This window comes from Camelina sativa, chromosome 6 (assembly GCF_030686135.1).
Source record: "Camelina sativa cultivar CO46 ecotype springtype chromosome 6, ASM3068613v1".
Classification (NCBI taxonomy): domain Eukaryota; kingdom Viridiplantae; phylum Streptophyta; class Magnoliopsida; order Brassicales; family Brassicaceae; genus Camelina; species Camelina sativa.
In genome coordinates this window covers 26,559,443-26,578,458 of record NC_141885.1, presented here as the reverse complement: position 1 = coordinate 26,578,458, position 19,016 = coordinate 26,559,443, and the positions used below count along the sequence as shown (strand labels likewise).

Sequence of the window (19,016 nt, the reverse complement as noted above, 5' to 3'; positions counted from 1 at the left end):
TTTACCTTAAAGTTATATAATCATAATCTCCTCCCGATCCCAAATTTTCTGACCATGACTTTTTACCCCATACATTTATGTTTGGATAAAAGTGTATACTGATATAGCAATATGTACCTATTTGATATATCATTGACAAAACTATATTGATATTAATCCAATTAGGTATTCAATTTGTTGTGAAACGTTTTGATATTAGAAAATGAAATTCATTTTAAACACATTTTAATCAATCGTCGTGATACACACCTAGAGAATGAGAAAACAATCTAATACTGACAAAGTATACTTATGAACAAAACTGAGATTATAACTAAACTAATCAAGGCCCTTTGACTAAAAAAAAGCAATCAAGGCCCAATATAGTTAATGGAGTGGAAGCCTAGGCGTCTAACAATGTCCGAGAGGCCCAATAAGTTTTTTTTTTCTTTAATACTATTCAACAATCACATTATCTTTTTCGTCTTTTATATTGTATGGATTATGGAAGTCACTGTCTAGTGATAACAAAAACACTGGATCATCTTAAACATGTAATCGATGATTCTGTCTCTATTAATTAATTTGTATGAATTATATCGCACCGACTTTTCGATCAGTACTATAAGGGCTAAATCAATTATTATCACACTTCAATTTTAATCTTTTTTTTTTGTGAGATTATATATACATATATAGCTTATTAATTAATTTCTTCTCAAGAGTTTATTTGACTAATTGAAACCTCACAACCTAAATAAAAGGAAGAGAAACAAAGAACAAATACATATATTTGTGTAAAATAAAAACAAATTCATAAACTCGACAGAGAAAAAAAAAAAAAAAAAAAAGGAAGAAGAGAAGAACCAAAAAAAAACACTTCGTCAGAAAAAGAGAGAGAGAGAGAGGACGAGGAGACGAGACGAGACGAACAAGAAAAAAATAAAGGAGAAAACTTTTTGGGCATCGATGAAAAAAATGGAGATCGGAGAAGAATATCCTCCTCCATGACCCATTGACCTTTCAGGTTTCTTCTTCTTCTCTTAGATCAAACGACATTAACACAATGAGGGGGCAAATGTATCTGATATGTAATGATGCTTGAGCAAAGTTTCTGTTTTTATTTCTTTTTGTATTGTGTTTATTTGAAACTCCTCTATGGTGTTTTGAATGATATGCATTTCAATCTGATCGATTCGAGTGATCTGATCTATGGTTTTTATTTATCGTGGAATCTGAATCATGTTTATATGACACGCCAAAGTTTGTTTGATTTCTTTCCAAACTCTTTATGTATCTGGATTTCCTGAAAGGAAACAAAAAAAATGTGCTTTTGGTTACACTAAGATCTGTGATTCTATTGGATTCTGTAATGGTGAAACAATTTTGATCTGGACCCTTTTGTTTTTTTTTGGCTGATTGATTTTTACGAAAGGATCTGGATTGATGTGGATTCTTTTGATTTTTGGTTTCTGTGATGATTGCAGAAGAGTTGGGAAGTGAGGACTGATGTGTTCTGGTGGAGAAGGAAAACAATGGAGTTGTGGCAAAGCCGGTGTAGTCAGTTTACAGAAAGTTGGATCTCTGGTTCGAGATTTGAGCGAGCCTTGTCTTTCACAATCGCGGATACAGGTTGTTATAACTGTAAGCTCTTCTTCTTGTGCCCCCCCCCCCCCTTTTTTCTTGTTATTCGGTATCTGTAATGTTTTCTTCAATCAAAATTTATAATGTATCTATATGACTATATAAGTTGGTCTGTTTATATGCACAGATCGGCAAAATGCTTAAGCCTGAGAAGTGGCAAGCGTCTTTTGATAGTGACGGAAGAGTTTCTGGTTTCCAAAAGGCGCTTAAACTAATTATTTTGGGGGTATGTTTTTCTTTTCTAGAAGAATCCGTAGCAATATCGGTTGGATACACAGTGCTCTCTAATGTATGTATGATGTTGTTCTTTATTAGGGGATCGATCCGTCTATTAGAGCTGAAGTTTGGGAATTTCTCCTTGGTTGTTATGCATTGAGTAGTACCTCTGAGCACCGTGATCAGCTCAGGGTAGCTCGAAGGTTAGATTGTTCGATTGAGTCAATATATTATCACAGCTTAGAGTGTGTGTGTGTGTGTGAGAGAGAGTGCTATTATCAAGTTAAGTTCAATCAAAAACCTTGTTTGGATTTTCACGCAGGAAGCGGTACAATGAATTGCTCAAGCAATGCCAGACGATGCATTCAAGTGTGGGAACTGGTTCACTTGCTTATGTTGTTGGGTCTAAAGTTATGGATATGCGGAAATCTTATAGAGATGAGACAGTAAAGGTTGCTACTACAGATGAAAGCAGAGATGAGGAAGCTTGTATAGATAATAATGATAATGCTAATACTGAGAATCATCACAGTGATTACAGTAATAATGGCACTGATACATCTCATGTACACAGAAGGGGAAGTTCTAGTGAGTCTGTTGATTTAGTAAGCGGAAGAGAGAGTCCAGAGAGCGTAGTATACAACACTTCCTCTTTTGTATCTGCCTCTAGTCCGTATGGCTTTGCTTCCCCTGACGGCTATTTTGACTTTCCCTCACTACCGGTTACAGATTTGTTTGGGAGGAATAGTTTAGATAAGATAGAGGTTTCTACGCCAGACAAGGATGCTTCTTTGAAAAGTGAATTGAGATCTGAGGAAGAGGGAATGCACAATTTTCGAATTGATAAGAATGCTGATTTAGTTAGAGAACAACGTAGGTCCACTTCAGAGATCGAAGTGATGCAACCGGATTCTGTTGGACCATCGTCTTATACTGGTCGTAATACAGAGATAGTTGATGGCTTGAGAATATCAGATGCCCCTGAAATGGCATCAGTAAAGGAGACTCCCTCTCGTGTTGCAAATGTCACGGAAGAACGAGTGTCTGAATGGCTTTGGACATTGCATCGAATAGGTAGGAGTTATTCCTTGTATCTTTTGTCGTGAGAACTTGCAAAAATCTTCCTTTCTCTGTCGTAGCTTGAACCATTTCATAGTTAAACTTTCTCGTTTCCACAGTTGTTGATGTGGTAAGGACGGATAGCCACCTTGAGTTTTATGAGGATCCAGGAAATCTAGGAAGAATGTCGGATATCCTTGCGGTTTATGCTTGGGTTGATCCTGCAACTGGTTATTGCCAAGGTTTTCCATATATCTCTTAACTTTGATATGTTTTAGATATGTTGATTGAAACTTTAGTAAGGTTTTATTGGTTTAGTATACTAATTCTCTGGTTGCAAATCTGTTAATAGGAATGAGCGATTTAGTCTCTCCTTTTGTGGTTCTATTTGATGATAATGCCGATGCCTTTTGGTGCTTTGAAATGCTCATAAGAAGAACGGTAAATCCATTGCTTACTATGTCATGTTTTTGTTTTGTTTTGTTCTGGCTTTAATTTGATCATGCATTATGCTTTTGCTATGTGTCTATTTGTGTAGCGTGCAAATTTCCAAATGGAGGGACCAACTGGGGTAATGGATCAATTGCAGTCACTCTGGCACATATTACAGATTACAGATAAAGATATATTTTCCCACTTGTCGCGTATTGGTGCTGAAAGTCTTCATTTTGCCTTCCGGATGCTTTTAGTTCTGTTCCGACGTGAATTGTCTTTTAACGAAGCTCTCAGGATGTGGGAGGTTGGTAGTTCTTCTGTTGGCTTCAAATACTGTCTTTTGTTCAGTCTCTGTTACTCATATTTATCTATGGGTTTGTCTTTGATGTAGATGATGTGGGCAGCTGATTATGATGAATCTGTTGCTGATACTTTGGAGAATGATTGCTTGGAGCCTTTGGTGATTCAGCTTCCAAGAAAATCTGAAGCTGAGGTGAGTGAAGAAACGATAGAGGAGGGAAATGGTATTAGTACAAAGAGGGAACCAACCATTTCAAAGAGCGGGCCAATTTCAAAGAGCAGTGGTTTGTTGTCGAGGAGCGGTTTGCTGCCGAAGAGTGGTCCGTTGCCTAAGACTGCGGGTCCCTTGTCTGATGAGGGTGAGATAAAGGCAGCATCATCCTCATATCACTTCTGTGGTTTGACAAGAAGTCTTTGGTCAAGGAATGATAGAACAACACATGTCCCTTGTGTAGTTTCATCCATCAAAAAAGGGGATGATGCTCTTCCTGTGTTTTGTGTGGCGGCGATTTTAATCATGAATCGACATAAGATCATGAAAGAAACTCGCTCGATCGATGACATGATACAGGTAGAGAAAGCTTATTTCATTTGTAGTTTGTTCTCCCTTCATGCTCAATTGATGAGATGCATCTATACTAATTCAGAAGATATCTTGCAGATCTTCAATGAGAAGGTTCTTGTATTCCGCGTGAGAAGATGCATACGCACAGCCATGAAACTTCGTAGGAAATACATGTACAAGGTTAGATATGTTGTACAAAGTAAGCTTCTGTTGCTGGATTATTCTATTCTTACCAGTAACTGTTGAACGCTTGTTAGAGTCAGGTAATCAAGACCAAGAGCCACACTCAATCTCAGAATCCCAACCAGGTTCAAATCCAGCATCAAACCCATATGGAAAGCCAGAAGCGGGAGGAGATTCAGAGCCATGGTGAGAACCAGAGCCAAACACCAAGTTTACATCATAGTCCTGCTGCTCAGAATGGTGACTAGGCAGAACTTACGTATTAACAGTTACAAATATAAAACAAAAAGATGAAGTAGAAGCTCATACAAGTAGGTCATCTTTGATTACGGATTACGAGGAAGGGATTTCTGTTTGAAGATTCATGCTTTGATCTGTGTCGACAACTTTTTTGAGGTAACTGTTTTCCTTTTCACCTGCAGAACATGTACACACTTAATGAAATCTCGGATCAAGAGAATATCAAAAAGTCTTGGCTCTGCTGTTTTGTTGTTTATATAAGAAAATTATAATCTTAATAATTGTTTTGCCTCTTCCTGAAGCTAGCAGGATGGAAGTAGCAAGATATTGAGAAGTTTGTGCAATTCAATCGCTTGGTACTTCACAAACTGAGAGTCTAAGACTCATAACCAAAGAGGTTAGACAAATAAAATCTCCTCTCTCTTTTGTGCGGGAACTATTTTGACTGCATACCCTTTATACTTATGTGAATATCAGAAGCAAACAAATTTTTTTACTCTTTAGAAACACAAAAAGAATCGGTCTCCTTTAGCTATAGAGAAGCCTTTTTCACGGCGATTACAATGTAATAAATGACAACAAATTTATATATCTGAAACATAAATATTTCAATATTTTTCCCCGTTGTTGTTTCCTGTTTATACCTTCTATTTTTTATTCGTCTTGCAAGCACAGAGATCAGAGAGAGACTGTGCTTTTTGTGTTTAGTTAATACGCCTGCAATCTCTTCGTATCTCACCTTCCGTTTTAGTTAACACATTTATCGCTCCCATCTTGCTCATCGAAAGAGCAAAGGATTTCCGAAAATCCTCAAAACTAGCTGCAAATTCCTCAGAAATTTGCTTTGTGTCATCATTGTAAAGCAGTTGTTGATCTACTTCAAGTACAGATTTGTTTGATAGAATTCTTGAGTAGTATGAGTTTGTGAAGCTGTGGTTTGAGCCTGAGTCCGGGTTTAGGTACACCAGTGGATCGGTTTGGCCTTTCCTCGTTCTTGGTGGACATTGCTTTGCCATTTCAGACAGGAAAGACTTGTTCATAGTCGGGCTTGGTGTACCGGTTTTGTTGTAATTGTAGAGACGATCAACGACATAGCTGCAATGTGTTCTCCCCATTGTATGCGATCCTGATTAGGGAGTAATTCAGTTTAAGCGATTCAAACACGTTCTAAGTATTAACAAAGAACAAACCTATATCAAACCGAAACGAGTATTTTTTTGGTTTCTTTCTGTTTTCGATAATTCATAAACCAAGAACTCCAAGAACGGAAGGCAGAATGTGCACTCCTAAATCCTGATAAACCGGTTTAAAGATATTGGAAGGACGAAAGAGATGACTGACCTAGAAGTGTAGCCATGTCAAGAACACTCAAGCCTCTAGATTTGAAGTAATCCATGGCTTGGTCCCATGAGATGGATGGTGACGGTAAGTCCACGTTTTGCTTATCCGACGTCAAGCCATCTCTTCTGCCGGTGAACACAGGATAAGATGGTGCACCAGCCTGTGAAATCATGATTTCTCTCAGCTGGTCAGTGTCTATAATAATGATCCATGTATAGCTATAAGTATTAAGAGGAAGAGAGATTACCAAATGGACGGCATCCCGAGTTGCAAGATTAAGAATATCGGCGCAAGAGACAACACCGGGACATCTTTGTTCCAAGACTATTTTGATTTTGTCTATGATCACGAATGCTCCAAGTCCTCTGTTTTGTGGCGCCATTCTCTCTGAGTTCGGACCTTCTAGAAGAACCGATGCATCGCATCCCTATCATTATAGTGTCACACGCACATTTAGTTTGGTTTCTTCGGTTCAGTTTAATTTGTTTCTAATTAAAAAAAAAAATTGAAACTATTTAAAAGTTTTTGTAACTAGGTTTGATACAACTTTAGCTTGGTTTAGGTTTGATTCTGTGTTTGCTAAAAAGTAATATATAGTGCGATTGTATATTATAGTTATGTGAATATAGAAAACAAATCAATGATTACATCTATTATGAAAATTTTTATATATCACAAGAAATATACAAAATGTTATAAATCATAATATATATCCTTAGGTTCATATGATATATATTTAAAATGGTAAGACAAGGATAAGAAGAAACGTACGGAGACGAAGCAGTCGGAGTAGAGGAGACGAAGGAGCTTAGGAGCAATGCTCTTATCCTTCTTGTAAACTATCTCAACTTGGTGCCTTATAAAGTTCTCGGCATTCTCGCAAGTGTTGTAAACTTTGTAGTAATGCCACGTCAGCTTCTGCATCGACGGTCCCATCACGGCCGCTTCTGCCGTCTCCGGGAAGAAACTGACGGCTCCAACCAACACCGCGGTGATGAAGATCTGATACATACCCATCTCACTGTGAAGCTGTACTTGAGTGTTGTTGAATAGGGAAGACAAAAAGAGGTGTGTTGTTGAGTACTATAGTGAGGGTTTATATAAGGACTAAGGAGAGATTGATAGATTATGGGTTTTTGTCCACGTGACATATCTCACTACGATTGGGGTTCTTAATCATATAGAATTTTGAAAAAAAAAAAAATTTAAGAAGTTGTGCTAGCATAATTATCGGATCTTTGTTGAGTTTTGTTTAGGTGCCGTGCAAGCTAAGTTGCCAGCCCAGTGTCGTCCTAGGCATTTAAAGTTGCATCAAAATAAAAATACTATAAATTATTTTTTTGATTTTTTTGGTAAAGATGATAATTGATACTCCTTCTCTCTCATAAAGATTGATGTTTAGAAATTTTTACACATTTAAAAAAAATAATGATTACTGAGTTTAAATATATATTTTTTTGACTAAAGAGATATTATTTAATTTTAAACCAATAACAATTCAAAATTTTAAATATTTTCAATGATTATTTCTTGAAGTTTACAAAACATAAATCTTTGTAGGACAAAAAAAAATTTCAAAACATCAATCTTTTTGAGACAAATCCATATGAAATTCTTATGAAAAATAAATGGTACTCACTCATAATGAGAAAGACAAAAATTGTTAATCGAAGAAAAAATCAGATGAGTTGAATGGTTTTATAAATAAAGAATTTATTATGTGTCATGTTAAGGAAAACTAAGAATTAAAATTAAAAAGTCATTCATTCCAAAAAAAAAAAAAAGAAGAAATGAAGAAGCAAAGGTCAAGAGAGAAAATAATAAGACAACACACGATTGGAGTTTGGGTCCTTTGGGATATCAAAATATTAATTTGAGTGGGTGTGTGTATATAATATAGTTTACGTTTTGATAGTGAATCAACGTGTTAACATGTGATCTCCACTCGGATTCTGCGCGTCGTTTGATTTCCCATGCAGAATCATGAGATCCTATTTTTTCTTTACATTTTTTTTTATATTTTTGTTCTTATTTATTACTATTATTATTTTTGTGTATAAGACTGTTTCTAACATCTAAATAAAATAAAGGATGATTTTTTACTGAATTTTCCATAATTTTAAGACATCATGTAATAACAACGGATTTTGTCAAAAGTTGCTATAATGATTGGGTCAGTGGGGATAGGAACAAATTAGCAATTGATCTTATTATGATTAGATTAAAATAAATCCACTGTCATTTCACAACAGATTTCCCACAGTTAGATCAACCTCAAAACTTGATAGAAGCTATATAATTAAATTAGCTTTACTTTGACGATGGTTTAGTGTCGTCGATATGATCAGATCAGCAATTTAGAACTAATGTACATATATATATATACATATATAGATTTTGGTGCTTATGACAATTAGCACGAAAACTATATTCTAAGTTCATATAGACAATCAGATGCATTTTAGAATTGCTAAGAAGATCGTGTTGGGAGAGACGAGATAAAAGCTCAGTTTCCTTCTTCTGGTAATTTAAGATTTCAATTAAAAACCTCGACATAACCTTCTGGTATTTTTCCTTTTCTAAATCACACCATTAAATTACCACACTCCTACATACAGTAAAACCTCTATAAATTAATAATATTAGGACCATAATATTTTATCAATTTATAATGATATTAATTTATCTATAAATTAATTATTATTATTTATAATATAAATTAATAATAATTATTTTATAGATTTATACATTAAATGTCTAAATTTTAAAAAATTATGAATCAAGACAATTTTAGAAAAATAAGAGTAGACTTTAGGATGTTATCAGTTTAAAATTGAATTTATAATATTTTGAAAACGTTATTGACAATAAATTACAAATATTCTATAAAACTATCAAAAATAAAATGGTGCATATGTAAAAATTGAAAACTTTTTAAAAACGTAGCTATTTTTATGATAGGTTATAGCGTATTCTCTATAATTATAGTTTGTAAATACAACATAACAATTATTTATAGATATGAGTTTTACAAGAAAATTCAAAATTTTAAAGCATACATAATTACATATATCAACATATATATATTTATATGATTATTTACGATATTATTGGGACCATATTTTACATGGAGATTTCAAAAAAATTATTATCTTATTATCTTATCAAATTTTGATATTTTTTTACATTGGTCCGACTTAGGACCATCAAAATTTATTAATTTATAATATTTATTAATTTATAGATGTTTTACTGTATATAGCTTAGATTAACAATTATATACAGTTTTTGTTTTTTTAAAAACACTTAAAAGGTAAGAGAGGATATCATTTTACTCATATTGAAACTATCACTATGCACTAAAACAGCTGGAAACTCCCGGTTAATTATCAGTACATTTCTATGAATGGTTGGTTGGTCTTTTCCGTTCTTCTGCACTTAAGTATATTTTATTGTGATCATGTCCCTCTTACTGATAAACGTGCTTCAAAATCTTACAACATATATACTTATATATAGTAAAATGAATGAAATAAACACAGAGGAACAACAAATTCTTTTTTTTTTTTTTTTTTTTTTTTTTTTTTTTTTTTTTTTTTTTTTTTAAAGGGGATATCGGTATATTGAAAATTGTAAGAGAGTACAATAGTAGGCTCAATGACAGCTCAAGCACGATCTAAACAGTTGACCAGAAACAAAGGAGGGTTAAAAAGACTGGAAATTTGCGAACCAGAGGTAGAGAAAGTGTTCTTCAGAGGGAGTGTTTGATCTTGCAGATTTGTCGAGGGCAATCAATTTTCTCCTAAGAAGTAGCTGGATTTCTTTTTTCATCCTATCCGTGGAGCGAAAGTCAGTAGAATGAATTCTTGCGTTCCTCTCTGACCAGATGAAATAAACTAGGGCATGGAACAGAAGCTTGCAAATCACATTGAGTCTCCCATTTGTTGTAGGTCTCTTTATCCAGGAGAGGAATCCATTGTAAGAGCTTGGCAGTTGAGGGAGAAGATGCGCAAAGAAATCAAACCATAAGACCTTGGAGTAAGAGCATTGGAAGTATAGGTGATCCCTTGACTCTGTCCCAGCAAGACAGAGGAGACAAGAATCAGGAACTTGCAGATTCCAGCTTCTCATTCTGTCTCTTGTTGTAAGTCTGTTTAGAGTTGTTAACCAGACCATGAAAGCCATTTTTGGTATGCGCTCCTTGAACCAAACCTGAGTGTGCCACTGAACTTGAGAACCAACAGGGTGGAGATGATTCCATGTTCTCCTTGATGAAAAATTACCATGAGTTTGATCCGATGTTAGTTTCCAAGCAAAAACATCGTCTCCAAGAGTTGAGTTAGGAGTTGTTTTGTCCTGTAAACAGGATCTGAGCAATTGTAGTTGAGCATTCCTTCCACGAGAAATGGTCCATTCACCATTCCTTGAAGCTCCAGCAACTGTTGAAAGAATTCCAATACCAGAAACGCGAGGACCATTCTCTCCAATAATTTCGATCAACGGTCCTAACCCTGTCCAGTTATCATGCCAGAAGAGAGTATTGTTACCCGATTCAATGTGCGAGTGAATAAAGGGTCTTGCAAGAGCCCTTAGCTTCACCAATCTCCTCCATATCCAGCTTCCAACTGTTCTAAAGTCAGCAGTCCAGAAGCATCTACCTCTTATAAGATGCTTCTTAACCCAAGAAACCCACAGCGAACCCACAGGAACAACAAATTCGATAATACTGTAAGAGAATAACTAACAAAATTCAACTATTTATTCGATATTCGAACTTAAATGAAAAAAAAAAAAAAACTTCACCATCAAATGTATGCATCGAATGCACCTAATGTTTTTTTTATTCCGGCAGTTCGGCATATATGCACATAATTACGAATATTCTCCATCTATAATTTTTAGATTATTTACACAAACAAATTAAATTGGGAATTACGTAATGTGGATTTGCTTTATGATGTAATTTTATGCAGGTAAGTAAGTTACACGATAATTGAATTAACAATTTTGTACACTCAGTACTCATATATACTGTTGTATATTTTTTGTCGTCTGATTGTAAGCTCATATACGAACACATTATATAAGGTGTTTAAAAATACGTGTTCATGGTCGACAAAAATAATGCACGATACCTTTGCAACGCTTAAATAGTTCTAAAAAGTTGTCTTTGCAATCATAGAAGAATTAACTTATTGACAAAATAGAATGTCAAGCTGTGTCGTCTATATATGCATACACATATCTGACATTTTGTGTATATTTCTGTTAGCTTATATATATATATATATATATAGATATATATATATTTTTTTTTCTTTTCTTTCTTCTTAATATTCTATAACTTATTCGGCCGCTAAAGAAATTAATGAAAAAAAGAAAAAAAAAACGAAAAACCAATTACATCAAGGATTTCAAGATTACATATATATCTAAATCTATATATCCGCACATCGTACGGAAAAACTCTATATCGGAGTCGTGTTCTTCAGATAGCTAGCTAGGGTTTCTTCTTTTTATTCAACAACACTTTTGATATTTTGCGATTCTGTTTCTCTAATCTGTTCTTGTTTAGGTGGTTTTGGTGTGTATTTGATGATGGTGAATCCTCCTCCCTGGACAAACGAAGAGATGAATCACCATAATGCCTACTCCCACAACTTGACGACCCCGCCGTCGGGGAGGTCATTGAAGTTGAGACATAACACAGGTGTCGTCGTGGAATGGACCCCTAAGGAAGATCAAATTCTGCTTGATAGACTTGATAGGTTTGTCATGAATTCCCTTATTACGATCAAAATTTGCTTTTAAATTCACAATTGTTGTTTTGTTCTGATATATTGTTTTGTCTTCCACGAAGTTATCCGGTGAGTCTTGCGCGTTACGTGGAAGTCGCGGATATTTTTGAAACGAAGGGCGTCAGGGACGTTGCTACACGTTGGAAATGGATATGTGTAAAGTCAATTCTCCTTTGTTCCTTGTTCGTCAAGGTTTCTTTCTTTCTGTGTTTCTTGATCGGGAACTTAATCATTGATTTTGTATTCTTTTGGGGTTTGTGTTGTTTTTTGTAGCAAAAGAACGAAAATGCCAAGAGAAGAAAAGTAGATCATCACAATGGATTGGGAAGAGCTGCCTGCAGAGTTGACAATAAGGTTCAGACATAGAATCTTTCTCTGATCATCTTCTGATCTTATCTATATACGTGTTATCTAAATCTTTGAGATTAATTAGCTTTAACCCCTCATCTTGTTAATGTAATCTGTACGTTTTATGTTTTGATTTCTTCAGGAGATTAGTGATACGGTGGTGCCTTCTTCACAACAGTTTGAACCATCTGAAAATGGTAAGTCTCTCTTTGATGATTCAACGAATCTTAACAAGAATATGTCAAGATTCCAGAAGATCCTTAAAATAAACACAGATATGGAAATATTCTTAATTAAAGTGCTCTCATTTAATGCATGATGATAGGATGTATAGGGAACACCAACGAGCTTATTGAACAGAATTTGCAATGTTTAGATCAGATTTCTGCAAATTTCAGAACCCCAAGGGTAAGTATATATACATCCCTTTCTTTAAATCACCAATTTCGATTTCTCGAGAAACCAAAACTGCTGAGAATTAAACTTTGGTTTATGTACTTTCATTCTTTCTCTACAGTTCATGGACAACATAGAGCTTTTCTACAAAATCCGGAAGAACATCAATACCGTTATCGCCAAGTAAGCTGTAACATATATATATATATATATATCATCAATTCTTCAAATATGCATGTCTTCAACTATTGCTGATCTCTCATCATTGTTTAAGTGTATCATATTCTCATAACTTCTTTCCTTTTTTGTTGTTGTGATGTCACAGTTTGAAAGAGAATATGTCGGAGACAATGAAACGTATGCCATCATTGCCGGAGAAGTTGAACGAGGACCTCTTAACTGCAATGTTTCCTACATCAAATCTACCACCATTATGATTGAATTTGGTTCTTCTTTGGTTTTCTGTTGATTCTTTCAGTTATTAGGTTTTTTTTTTCTTTTCTTCTTGTTACCAACTTGGAACACAAGCTTTTAGACTTTTGTTATCAGTTGATTTATTAATCTAATTACCTAAAGATCATTTATTAATCTAATCCAATTAGCTGAGCTTTTTGGTTTGAAGAACAAAAAAAAAAAAAAAAAAATTTATGTTCTGCAAAACAAAAATAGTTCTTTTTCATGTTCTTCGAGAAAAAAGTTTTGAACTTTTTGCTCCGAATGAGTAAAAATGGAGAGACTGAAAGATTGTGTAGAGGAGATGGTGAAATTCACACTCGATTACCGTGTAGAATTCGATTTAGGGCTTACCGGTGATTTCTGCTCCGGCCTTCTTTCCGGCGAATCAATCATTCCCGACGGTGAAGGAATCGAATCGTCTTCCCAAGCTTTGCTACATAGATTTGGAGATACTGTAGAAGCATTTGGAGGTGTTCCTGAGTATCCTCTGTACAAGCGTCTTGCTTTAGGTCTGCTGAAATCAATTGGTTCTGGTTCTTTCTGTGGAGCTTTTGAGAAGATCTCGTTGGGGAAGGAGGTGATCTGGTTGAAGGAGAGAGAGGATGAGTGGGGCAAGCTTATAATCCAAAAGGGTTTCGAGTTAGTCAATGTGAGTGACTCTTAGATTCATAGTTGATCTTCAAAAAGCAACGTTTTTGGTTGATTAACTCTGTACTCTGTTGTGAATTTTGAAGATTCATGTCTTGGGGTTACTTAGAAATCTGTGAATTTTGATTGGTATTGGGGTTATCAGAGTAATCAATGCTTAGCTTTTGGTTTGCTTTTGATTGTTACAAGTTTTGTTCACTTTTGCAATATTCTCACAGGCCTTGAAGGATGTAGCTTGCGAGCTTCACATTCAAGAGCCCTTAGTCTCCCTCATGAAAGGTACTCATTTCCTTTTTAGATGCCTGTAAATATGTGTTCTTAACCGCTTATTAATAGCAATATGAAGTGGCTAGAGTTCTTGATTAGAATTTTGGTTTATTTGATTCAAATGGATACATTAGATGGCATCAAAACAGTTGAAGCAAGGTGTTTTGAAGCTGAGTATGATAGGTATGACAAGTGGAACGTTACTGAGCTTGATCCCTTCTGTGTCTCTTATGTTCACAAATGTTGTTTGATTTCCTCAGACTCAGACGAAGAGGTTCAATGATTATGATAAATAAATGTCTCATGTTTGAAGTTCTGGTGAGATATATATGCTGACATCATTTTGTTTTGCTTTTGTATTCCTTGCAAACGATTTCTTGTGATAGATTCTCTTAGATGTTGATATATAGGAAGTTCACCAGTATCAGTCCTTTTACGAGTTGTTGAAAGCCGAGAGTTCAGAGAAAGTGTTTCCTGCCACTAACACAGTGGAAGAAGGTAAGCTTTTCTCTTTGTTTGATCTTTAGCCATTAACTTCCGTGTAAGTTCTGTTTCAAAGCTTTTACATTCTTAGGTATGCAAATGTTTAGGAAGTTGTATGATATGGATCAAGAGAATTTGAATGGCGTTGTGGCAATTCATCTTACTAAATCAGTTGTTCAGCCTTGTGTTGCTTTGGCTCACATACTGTCGGTGAGTTCAAGTTTTTCTAGTCTGCTCCTCTGTGTTTTATGATTCTTATTCAATGTTTCTGCCAGAAAACTCATATAAAATTGCAGGGATTGAGTTACACTGGCGTGCAAAGCCTTCTCGGTTTTTCTCACACAACTGGATCCATTTTTCATGCTCTGCCTCCTCAAAGATCGGTTCTACTCTCTTCATTCATGCTTCCATATAAGCCAAAGGTACCACAAAAACTACGATATAGTTTGAGATACATCGTAGTGAATGCTTTTGGGAACAGTTAGGCTGTGTTGTGTGACATAAATCTTAGAATCTTTCTTTTTCCCTAATATTGAGATAAAAGGTTGTAGATTGAGCCACGGAGCTAGAGCATTAGCCAAGCATGTTGATCGAAGTAGTGATGGATTTTGGGGTATTCTTCAGGGAACTGGTAAGTAGCAAATATGTGCAAGACTCTGATGCATTTTCCATATCTGACTGTTCGTCTTCCCTTTTTTCAGAGTCAGATAAAAATAGGCATGCAATGGACATTATCAGTCGCTTCATTGGCCATTGTTGTTGGATGAACATACATATAGTTCCACCACACGGAGAAGTGTTCGAGATAAGAGTAGCTCAAGGTTATGGAGCACGTTGGTCTCGAGATGGAACCAAAGTACAGAGAACACTATATCTTATGTTTGATCGACACTAGTTTTCCATCAGATTTTGTGTTGAAAGTGTCCTGTTTCTGATTCTTTTTTAATGGCAGTTCATTGGATTTCTTGAACCTTACATGGAGGATGGTCACTCCATGGCCTGGAAGCATTAAAGAGTCCCACACCTGAAAACACCATAGAGGAGTTTTCTCTTGTAGCTGAATCGTTGTTTTCTCTTTGTAAAAGTGTAAATTTACAATGTTTCTTTTCTTGTGACTACAAAATCAATTTCTGTTTCTCTGAGTAAATGATCTTGTGGTTGATCTTGTTATAATTTGGCCATTTGGGTAAGAAAAGAGTGAAACACAAAAAATAGAGGGACTAAAATGTAAGAAGCGCCGAAAATTTGGGCAAAACTAATTTAAGATGTAAGACTGGGCCTAAAAACCCATTATGAAAGTTGTTTCGGTACATGGGCTTGAGGGTAAATATGTAAAGTCCTAATGAACAATGGCTACTAGGGTTACTTCTTGATACAAGTTTTTAAGAGATCTCTTTATATTCTCGCGGCGGTGAAATTGCTCGCTGGGTCTCTCTCTCTCTCTGTGGAAGGAAGGCGGCTAGTTTCAACCAACTCATCCGATCATGGTACCCTTTTCTTTCTCGATCTTTCGATTTCGTTTCATCTCACGACGGCGTCATTGGATGTTTATGATTTTGGTTATCGTAGCTTGTTTCAATCATTCATAGTGTAGTATATCATAGCTGGCTCCTGTGTCTTGAAGTTTTCTCAAAATGTCGATTTTTGTATCATTTCACCTTTGAGTAGTGCTTGTTACTATAGTTAGTATATAGTCATACTTGTTTTCGATTATTCTTAGAATTTTGCTTGTTTGTATCCAAAAATGAGGTTTGGTTTTGCTGAGCTTTTGTCTGTGAGTTTATAATCATTAGCTTGTGGATTTGACTTTTTTGATTGATTTGGAATTTTGAATCTTGTATTTAAGTTTGATGATTGATTGATTGATTTGAAAAATGTTGCAGCCTAAGCAAATCCACGAGATCAAGGACTTCCTTCTGACAGCAAGAAGGAAAGATGCACGATCTGTGAAGATCAAGAGAAGCAAGGACATTGTCAAGTTTAAGGTCAGATGCTCCAGGTACCTCTACACGCTCTGCGTCTTCGACCAAGAGAAAGCCGACAAGCTTAAGCAGTCTCTTCCTCCAGGTTTGTATTCTTTTTACTCTGCTCTCTCATTCTTTTTTTATTCTTCTACACTGCCCACATTCTCACACTTGGGAACATTTTAAAGCTTGATTGGATTATGTCATATGAGTCCTAAACCTGGTTTTAGTATATTACGTTACCTGTGTCAGTCACCTAAGTCTTAAACCTGGATATAGTTGCAATCAATATAAACATGAAACAATTTGTTGACTTTAGCATTGAGTGCTTAATCCTGCTTTGTCTTGGCTTTATAGTATGTGACTTGTTGCTCTTTTTTTTTTTTTTCAGGTTTGAGTGTGCAAGACCTTTGAAGATGAAGCAAAGATCTTCTGCATTTCGTTGGTGACTAATCCTTGCATCATCGTATAATTTTCTTAGGAGTTTTTGTGGTTTCCAGTATGAGTTTGTTTTGGATTTATTCAAATTTGGAAAAACGAAATGCGTTATCTACTCTGGTTCAATTTGGATTTTTATTTGTGATCGGACCTCTCATCATTAATCACAATCACATTCATCAAAAATCAATTCTTGATCTTAACATTATTAACTACAATTATATATAATATGCTACTCATAAACATAATAATCTATAAGCTGCAGGTTTAGTCCAATCCGCTGTTGAGTCGGAGAACTTTCCTGCTGTACTTTGCCTAGCTTACTTTGTTTTTTGTCTCAGAAAACTTCCTTCAACTAGGAAATTGTAACTAGACTGTAAATGCTACAGTTGTTCCAAACTTCTGTCGTTTGTGAGAAGACTTGAAAACTTCTGTTTTTGTAAGAAAACTTCAAGTTACTGAACTTGGCTTTGGTGAACATGGATATATAATTGCCAAGTTATAGCGTAATCTTATAATTTATTCATTTATCAGTTTTTATTTTTTAACAACGAAAACAGAAGTTTTCAAGCCTAAAATATTATAGTAATTCACTAAAGACACACAGCGTTTAACAACAAAAAACACACACAGATAAGAATAGTTATATTTAATTAAAATCATCTGCAACTAGAACTATTTGGTATCAAAGTAAACTGCAAATGAGAGTACCAACAATTAGTATTAAATAGATTTGTTTAACAGTTTGGCATTATAATATTCATTTAAAAATTATCCAAGACCATGTATTCTTCTAATTTTACTATAACATAGAGCAGGGTTTATCTTTATATTTATTCTAAAAACAAATAAAGTGAAAATAGAATAATAAATAATAGAGTTACTCCAAATTGACACTAGATACGTAACTTCTTGGGAGGTAAGTAGACATAACCAACTACTACGAGAGAGGCAAACAAAACATCTAGCATACTAACATTCCTTCTCAAAACTAACCTGGCCTGCATTTGGATGTCCTGAACTTGGAATATGAATTCTCAAGATCAGGATGTGGATGGCCTGATTTAAACGGGAGTGGGACCAATTCTTCAACGTAAGAAGATATAACACATATGTTAGAAGAGAGGCAACGAATCTCATCTGTACCGGGATAATATCTGAACAGCCTCTTGTGATTATCATAGAAGATAATATTCCCTTTCTTAGAAACCGACACCGGCGTGAACCACCTAATTTCCTGCCATGGCCACGTAATATACCGAATCCCAAAAGCCAATTTGGAGAGCTGCCCGTAACTTTGTCTCTACCGAATCCCAAAAGCCAATTTGCATGCGCTCCTGAAAGTAGTATATTGTTTAATTTCTTAGACTGCAAAAACCAAGTCATAATATATTATGTCTAGAGTTGTTAACCTTTTACAGGATCTGGACCGGGTGGGAATCGCCGGAGCTGTCCGGTGGAGGGGTTCAAAACGTTAAACCAATCAGGTTCGGTGATGCAGACTAAACCGTCGCAAGTCATCGAGGGTAGCGCGGGGTCGCAGTGCAGATAAACGATATCTTCGTCCCCTTGGAACCGAGTCTCGGCGGGGAGGATACACGGACGCCTGCCGTAGTTGCAGTTGTAAGCAGCCAGGATTTTCCGGCGATTCTTTTGAACATTCATACGCCTCTCCATGAACAAGTCCGATTCCAGGATTGATCTCCATAGTTTGGAGACAGCTTTGAATTTGAGGATTGATTTCAAAGGTAATCCAAGGAAAATTTGTTCCAGTAGCTCGGGAACTATGTATATGTCGATCGAGTTAGGTTTTTTCTTTTTTCTTCCATCATCTTTTATTATGGACTTGTGAGAAACCCTATCTCTGTGACATATATATATAAAGGAAAATCCAAATATCGACTTTCACAATTTGTGAACCGGTTTTGTTTTTGTAATTTTGTTCATTATTATAATTTAATTGAGAGATGTGCATTTTCAAAAATTGTATTAAATGTAAACCAAACTACTACATATAGCCAATCATTCATATACAACTAGACTTTTACAAGTGGCTCGTTTTCAATAAAGATCGACACTATAATTCTTGCCGAACTACTATTTCTTTAATAATTTGCTAATTTTTATTTCTATTGAAATTATAAAGGTAAAAAGATTATAAGAGAGAATCTCATAACAAGCGAAAATATATACACATTCCAGAATCTTGATCTTATCAATTAACGTATAAAAACTAAGAATCAGAATCTCTAACTA

At 35.3% G+C, this 19,016-nt stretch overlaps 7 protein-coding genes across 21 annotated transcripts; 4 read left to right on the top strand and 3 right to left on the bottom strand.

The window, feature by feature from the left end:
• Nucleotides 1-699: 699 nt before the first annotated feature.
• Nucleotides 700-5,235, top strand: LOC104793278 (uncharacterized). 12 transcript variants are annotated; one of them, XM_087454888.1, is made up of 12 exons: nt 700-1,006; nt 1,467-1,611; nt 1,751-1,849; nt 1,939-2,042; nt 2,162-2,913; nt 3,018-3,140; nt 3,251-3,339; nt 3,437-3,637; nt 3,725-4,204; nt 4,295-4,378; nt 4,462-4,777; nt 4,924-5,235. In XM_087454888.1, exons 2-11 carry the CDS (start codon nt 1,489-1,491, stop codon nt 4,627-4,629), a joined length of 2,223 nt encoding a protein of 740 aa, XP_087311014.1. In that variant the 5' UTR covers nt 700-1,006; nt 1,467-1,488; the 3' UTR covers nt 4,630-4,777; nt 4,924-5,235. The 12 variants fall into 12 exon arrangements, with proteins under 12 accessions (XP_087311014.1, XP_019082362.2, XP_087311013.1 ...); XM_019226817.2 differs by having other exon boundaries at nt 702-1,006; nt 1,467-1,623; nt 4,456-4,777; XM_087454887.1 differs by having other exon boundaries at nt 712-1,006; nt 4,456-4,777; nt 4,931-5,235.
• On the bottom strand, nt 5,075-7,094 carry LOC104793280 (putative peroxidase 26). Its single transcript, XM_010519613.2, has 4 exons — nt 6,734-7,094; nt 6,210-6,389; nt 5,963-6,122; nt 5,075-5,747 (listed from the first exon to the last, which is right to left on the bottom strand). The coding sequence occupies exons 1-4, from the start codon at nt 6,977-6,979 to the stop codon at nt 5,326-5,328; spliced, it is 1,008 nt and encodes a 335-aa protein (XP_010517915.1). The 5' UTR covers nt 6,980-7,094; the 3' UTR covers nt 5,075-5,325.
• Nucleotides 7,095-9,667: 2,573 nt separating this feature from the next.
• Nucleotides 9,668-10,822, bottom strand: LOC147943023 (uncharacterized). The gene is made up of 2 exons (XM_087456262.1): nt 10,791-10,822; nt 9,668-10,688 (listed from the first exon to the last, which is right to left on the bottom strand). Exons 1-2 carry the CDS (start codon nt 10,820-10,822, stop codon nt 9,668-9,670), a joined length of 1,053 nt encoding a protein of 350 aa, XP_087312388.1.
• A 603-nt stretch (nt 10,823-11,425) lies between these two features.
• On the top strand, nt 11,426-13,092 carry LOC104793277 (uncharacterized). Its single transcript, XM_087454868.1, has 8 exons — nt 11,426-11,461; nt 11,538-11,730; nt 11,823-11,916; nt 12,034-12,114; nt 12,251-12,305; nt 12,434-12,516; nt 12,626-12,687; nt 12,830-13,092. Exons 2-8 carry the CDS (start codon nt 11,558-11,560, stop codon nt 12,939-12,941), a joined length of 660 nt encoding a protein of 219 aa, XP_087310994.1. The 5' UTR covers nt 11,426-11,461; nt 11,538-11,557; the 3' UTR covers nt 12,942-13,092.
• LOC104793276 (uncharacterized) lies at nt 13,077-15,553 on the top strand. 4 transcript variants are annotated; one of them, XR_015560003.1, is made up of 10 exons: nt 13,077-13,609; nt 13,827-13,887; nt 14,010-14,058; nt 14,136-14,193; nt 14,286-14,373; nt 14,466-14,568; nt 14,655-14,780; nt 14,903-14,989; nt 15,060-15,214; nt 15,311-15,553. XR_015560003.1 is itself a non-coding variant. In XM_010519605.3 (10 exons), the coding sequence occupies exons 1-10, from the start codon at nt 13,232-13,234 to the stop codon at nt 15,368-15,370; spliced, it is 1,188 nt and encodes a 395-aa protein (XP_010517907.1). In that variant the 5' UTR covers nt 13,077-13,231; the 3' UTR covers nt 15,371-15,553. The 4 variants fall into 4 exon arrangements, 1 of the variants encoding a protein (XP_010517907.1); XR_002032439.2 differs by having other exon boundaries at nt 14,896-14,989; XR_002032438.2 differs by having other exon boundaries at nt 14,450-14,568.
• Nucleotides 15,554-15,709: 156 nt separating this feature from the next.
• LOC109125279 (large ribosomal subunit protein eL38z/eL38y) lies at nt 15,710-16,946 on the top strand. The gene is made up of 3 exons (XM_019226816.2): nt 15,710-15,845; nt 16,242-16,425; nt 16,714-16,946. Exons 1-3 carry the CDS (start codon nt 15,843-15,845, stop codon nt 16,734-16,736), a joined length of 210 nt encoding a protein of 69 aa, XP_019082361.1. The 5' UTR covers nt 15,710-15,842; the 3' UTR covers nt 16,737-16,946.
• LOC104793275 (uncharacterized) lies at nt 16,874-18,797 on the bottom strand. Its single transcript, XM_087454869.1, has 3 exons — nt 18,173-18,797; nt 17,757-18,097; nt 16,874-17,191 (listed from the first exon to the last, which is right to left on the bottom strand). Exons 1-3 carry the CDS (start codon nt 18,435-18,437, stop codon nt 17,144-17,146), a joined length of 654 nt encoding a protein of 217 aa, XP_087310995.1. The 5' UTR covers nt 18,438-18,797; the 3' UTR covers nt 16,874-17,143.
• Nucleotides 18,798-19,016: the final 219 nt, after the last annotated feature.

Coding starts and splice junctions, on each gene's coding strand:
- LOC109125279 (XM_019226816.2), top strand. Junction 16,426..16,713: donor TAAGCAGTCTCTTCCTCCAG/GTTTGTATTCTT, acceptor TTTTTTTTTCAG/GTTTGAGTGTGCAAGACCTT.
- LOC104793278 (XM_019226817.2), top strand. CDS start 1,489: ATGTGTTCTGGTGGAGAAGGAAAACAATGGAGTTGTGGCAAAGCCGGT. Junction 2,043..2,161: donor CAGCTCAGGGTAGCTCGAAG/GTTAGATTGTTC, acceptor ATTTTCACGCAG/GAAGCGGTACAATGAATTGC. Junction 3,141..3,250: donor TGCAACTGGTTATTGCCAAG/GTTTTCCATATA, acceptor ATCTGTTAATAG/GAATGAGCGATTTAGTCTCT.
- LOC104793277 (XM_087454868.1), top strand. CDS start 11,558: ATGATGGTGAATCCTCCTCCCTGGACAAACGAAGAGATGAATCACCAT. Junction 11,731..11,822: donor CTGCTTGATAGACTTGATAG/GTTTGTCATGAA, acceptor TCTTCCACGAAG/TTATCCGGTGAGTCTTGCGC. Junction 12,688..12,829: donor ATCAATACCGTTATCGCCAA/GTAAGCTGTAAC, acceptor GTGATGTCACAG/TTTGAAAGAGAATATGTCGG.
- LOC147943023 (XM_087456262.1), bottom strand. CDS start 10,822: ATGCCGAACTGCCGGAATAAAAAAAACATTAG. Junction 10,689..10,790: donor CGGAATAAAAAAAACATTAG/GTGCATTCGATG, acceptor ATTCTCTTACAG/TATTATCGAATTTGTTGTTC.
- LOC104793280 (XM_010519613.2), bottom strand. CDS start 6,979: ATGGGTATGTATCAGATCTTCATCACCGCGGTGTTGGTTGGAGCCGTC. Junction 6,390..6,733: donor ACTCCGACTGCTTCGTCTCC/GTACGTTTCTTC, acceptor CTATAATGATAG/GGATGCGATGCATCGGTTCT. Junction 5,748..5,962: donor TGACATGGCTACACTTCTAG/GTCAGTCATCTC, acceptor CTCCCTAATCAG/GATCGCATACAATGGGGAGA.
- LOC104793276 (XM_010519605.3), top strand. CDS start 13,232: ATGGAGAGACTGAAAGATTGTGTAGAGGAGATGGTGAAATTCACACTC. Junction 14,194..14,285: donor GTCTCATGTTTGAAGTTCTG/GTGAGATATATA, acceptor GTTGATATATAG/GAAGTTCACCAGTATCAGTC. Junction 14,990..15,059: donor GGGTATTCTTCAGGGAACTG/GTAAGTAGCAAA, acceptor CCCTTTTTTCAG/AGTCAGATAAAAATAGGCAT.
- LOC104793275 (XM_087454869.1), bottom strand. CDS start 18,437: ATGGAGAGGCGTATGAATGTTCAAAAGAATCGCCGGAAAATCCTGGCT. Junction 18,098..18,172: donor CGGTCCAGATCCTGTAAAAG/GTTAACAACTCT, acceptor TACTACTTTCAG/GAGCGCATGCAAATTGGCTT. Junction 17,192..17,756: donor GACATCCAAATGCAGGCCAG/GTTAGTTTTGAG, acceptor TTACAAAAACAG/AAGTTTTCAAGTCTTCTCAC.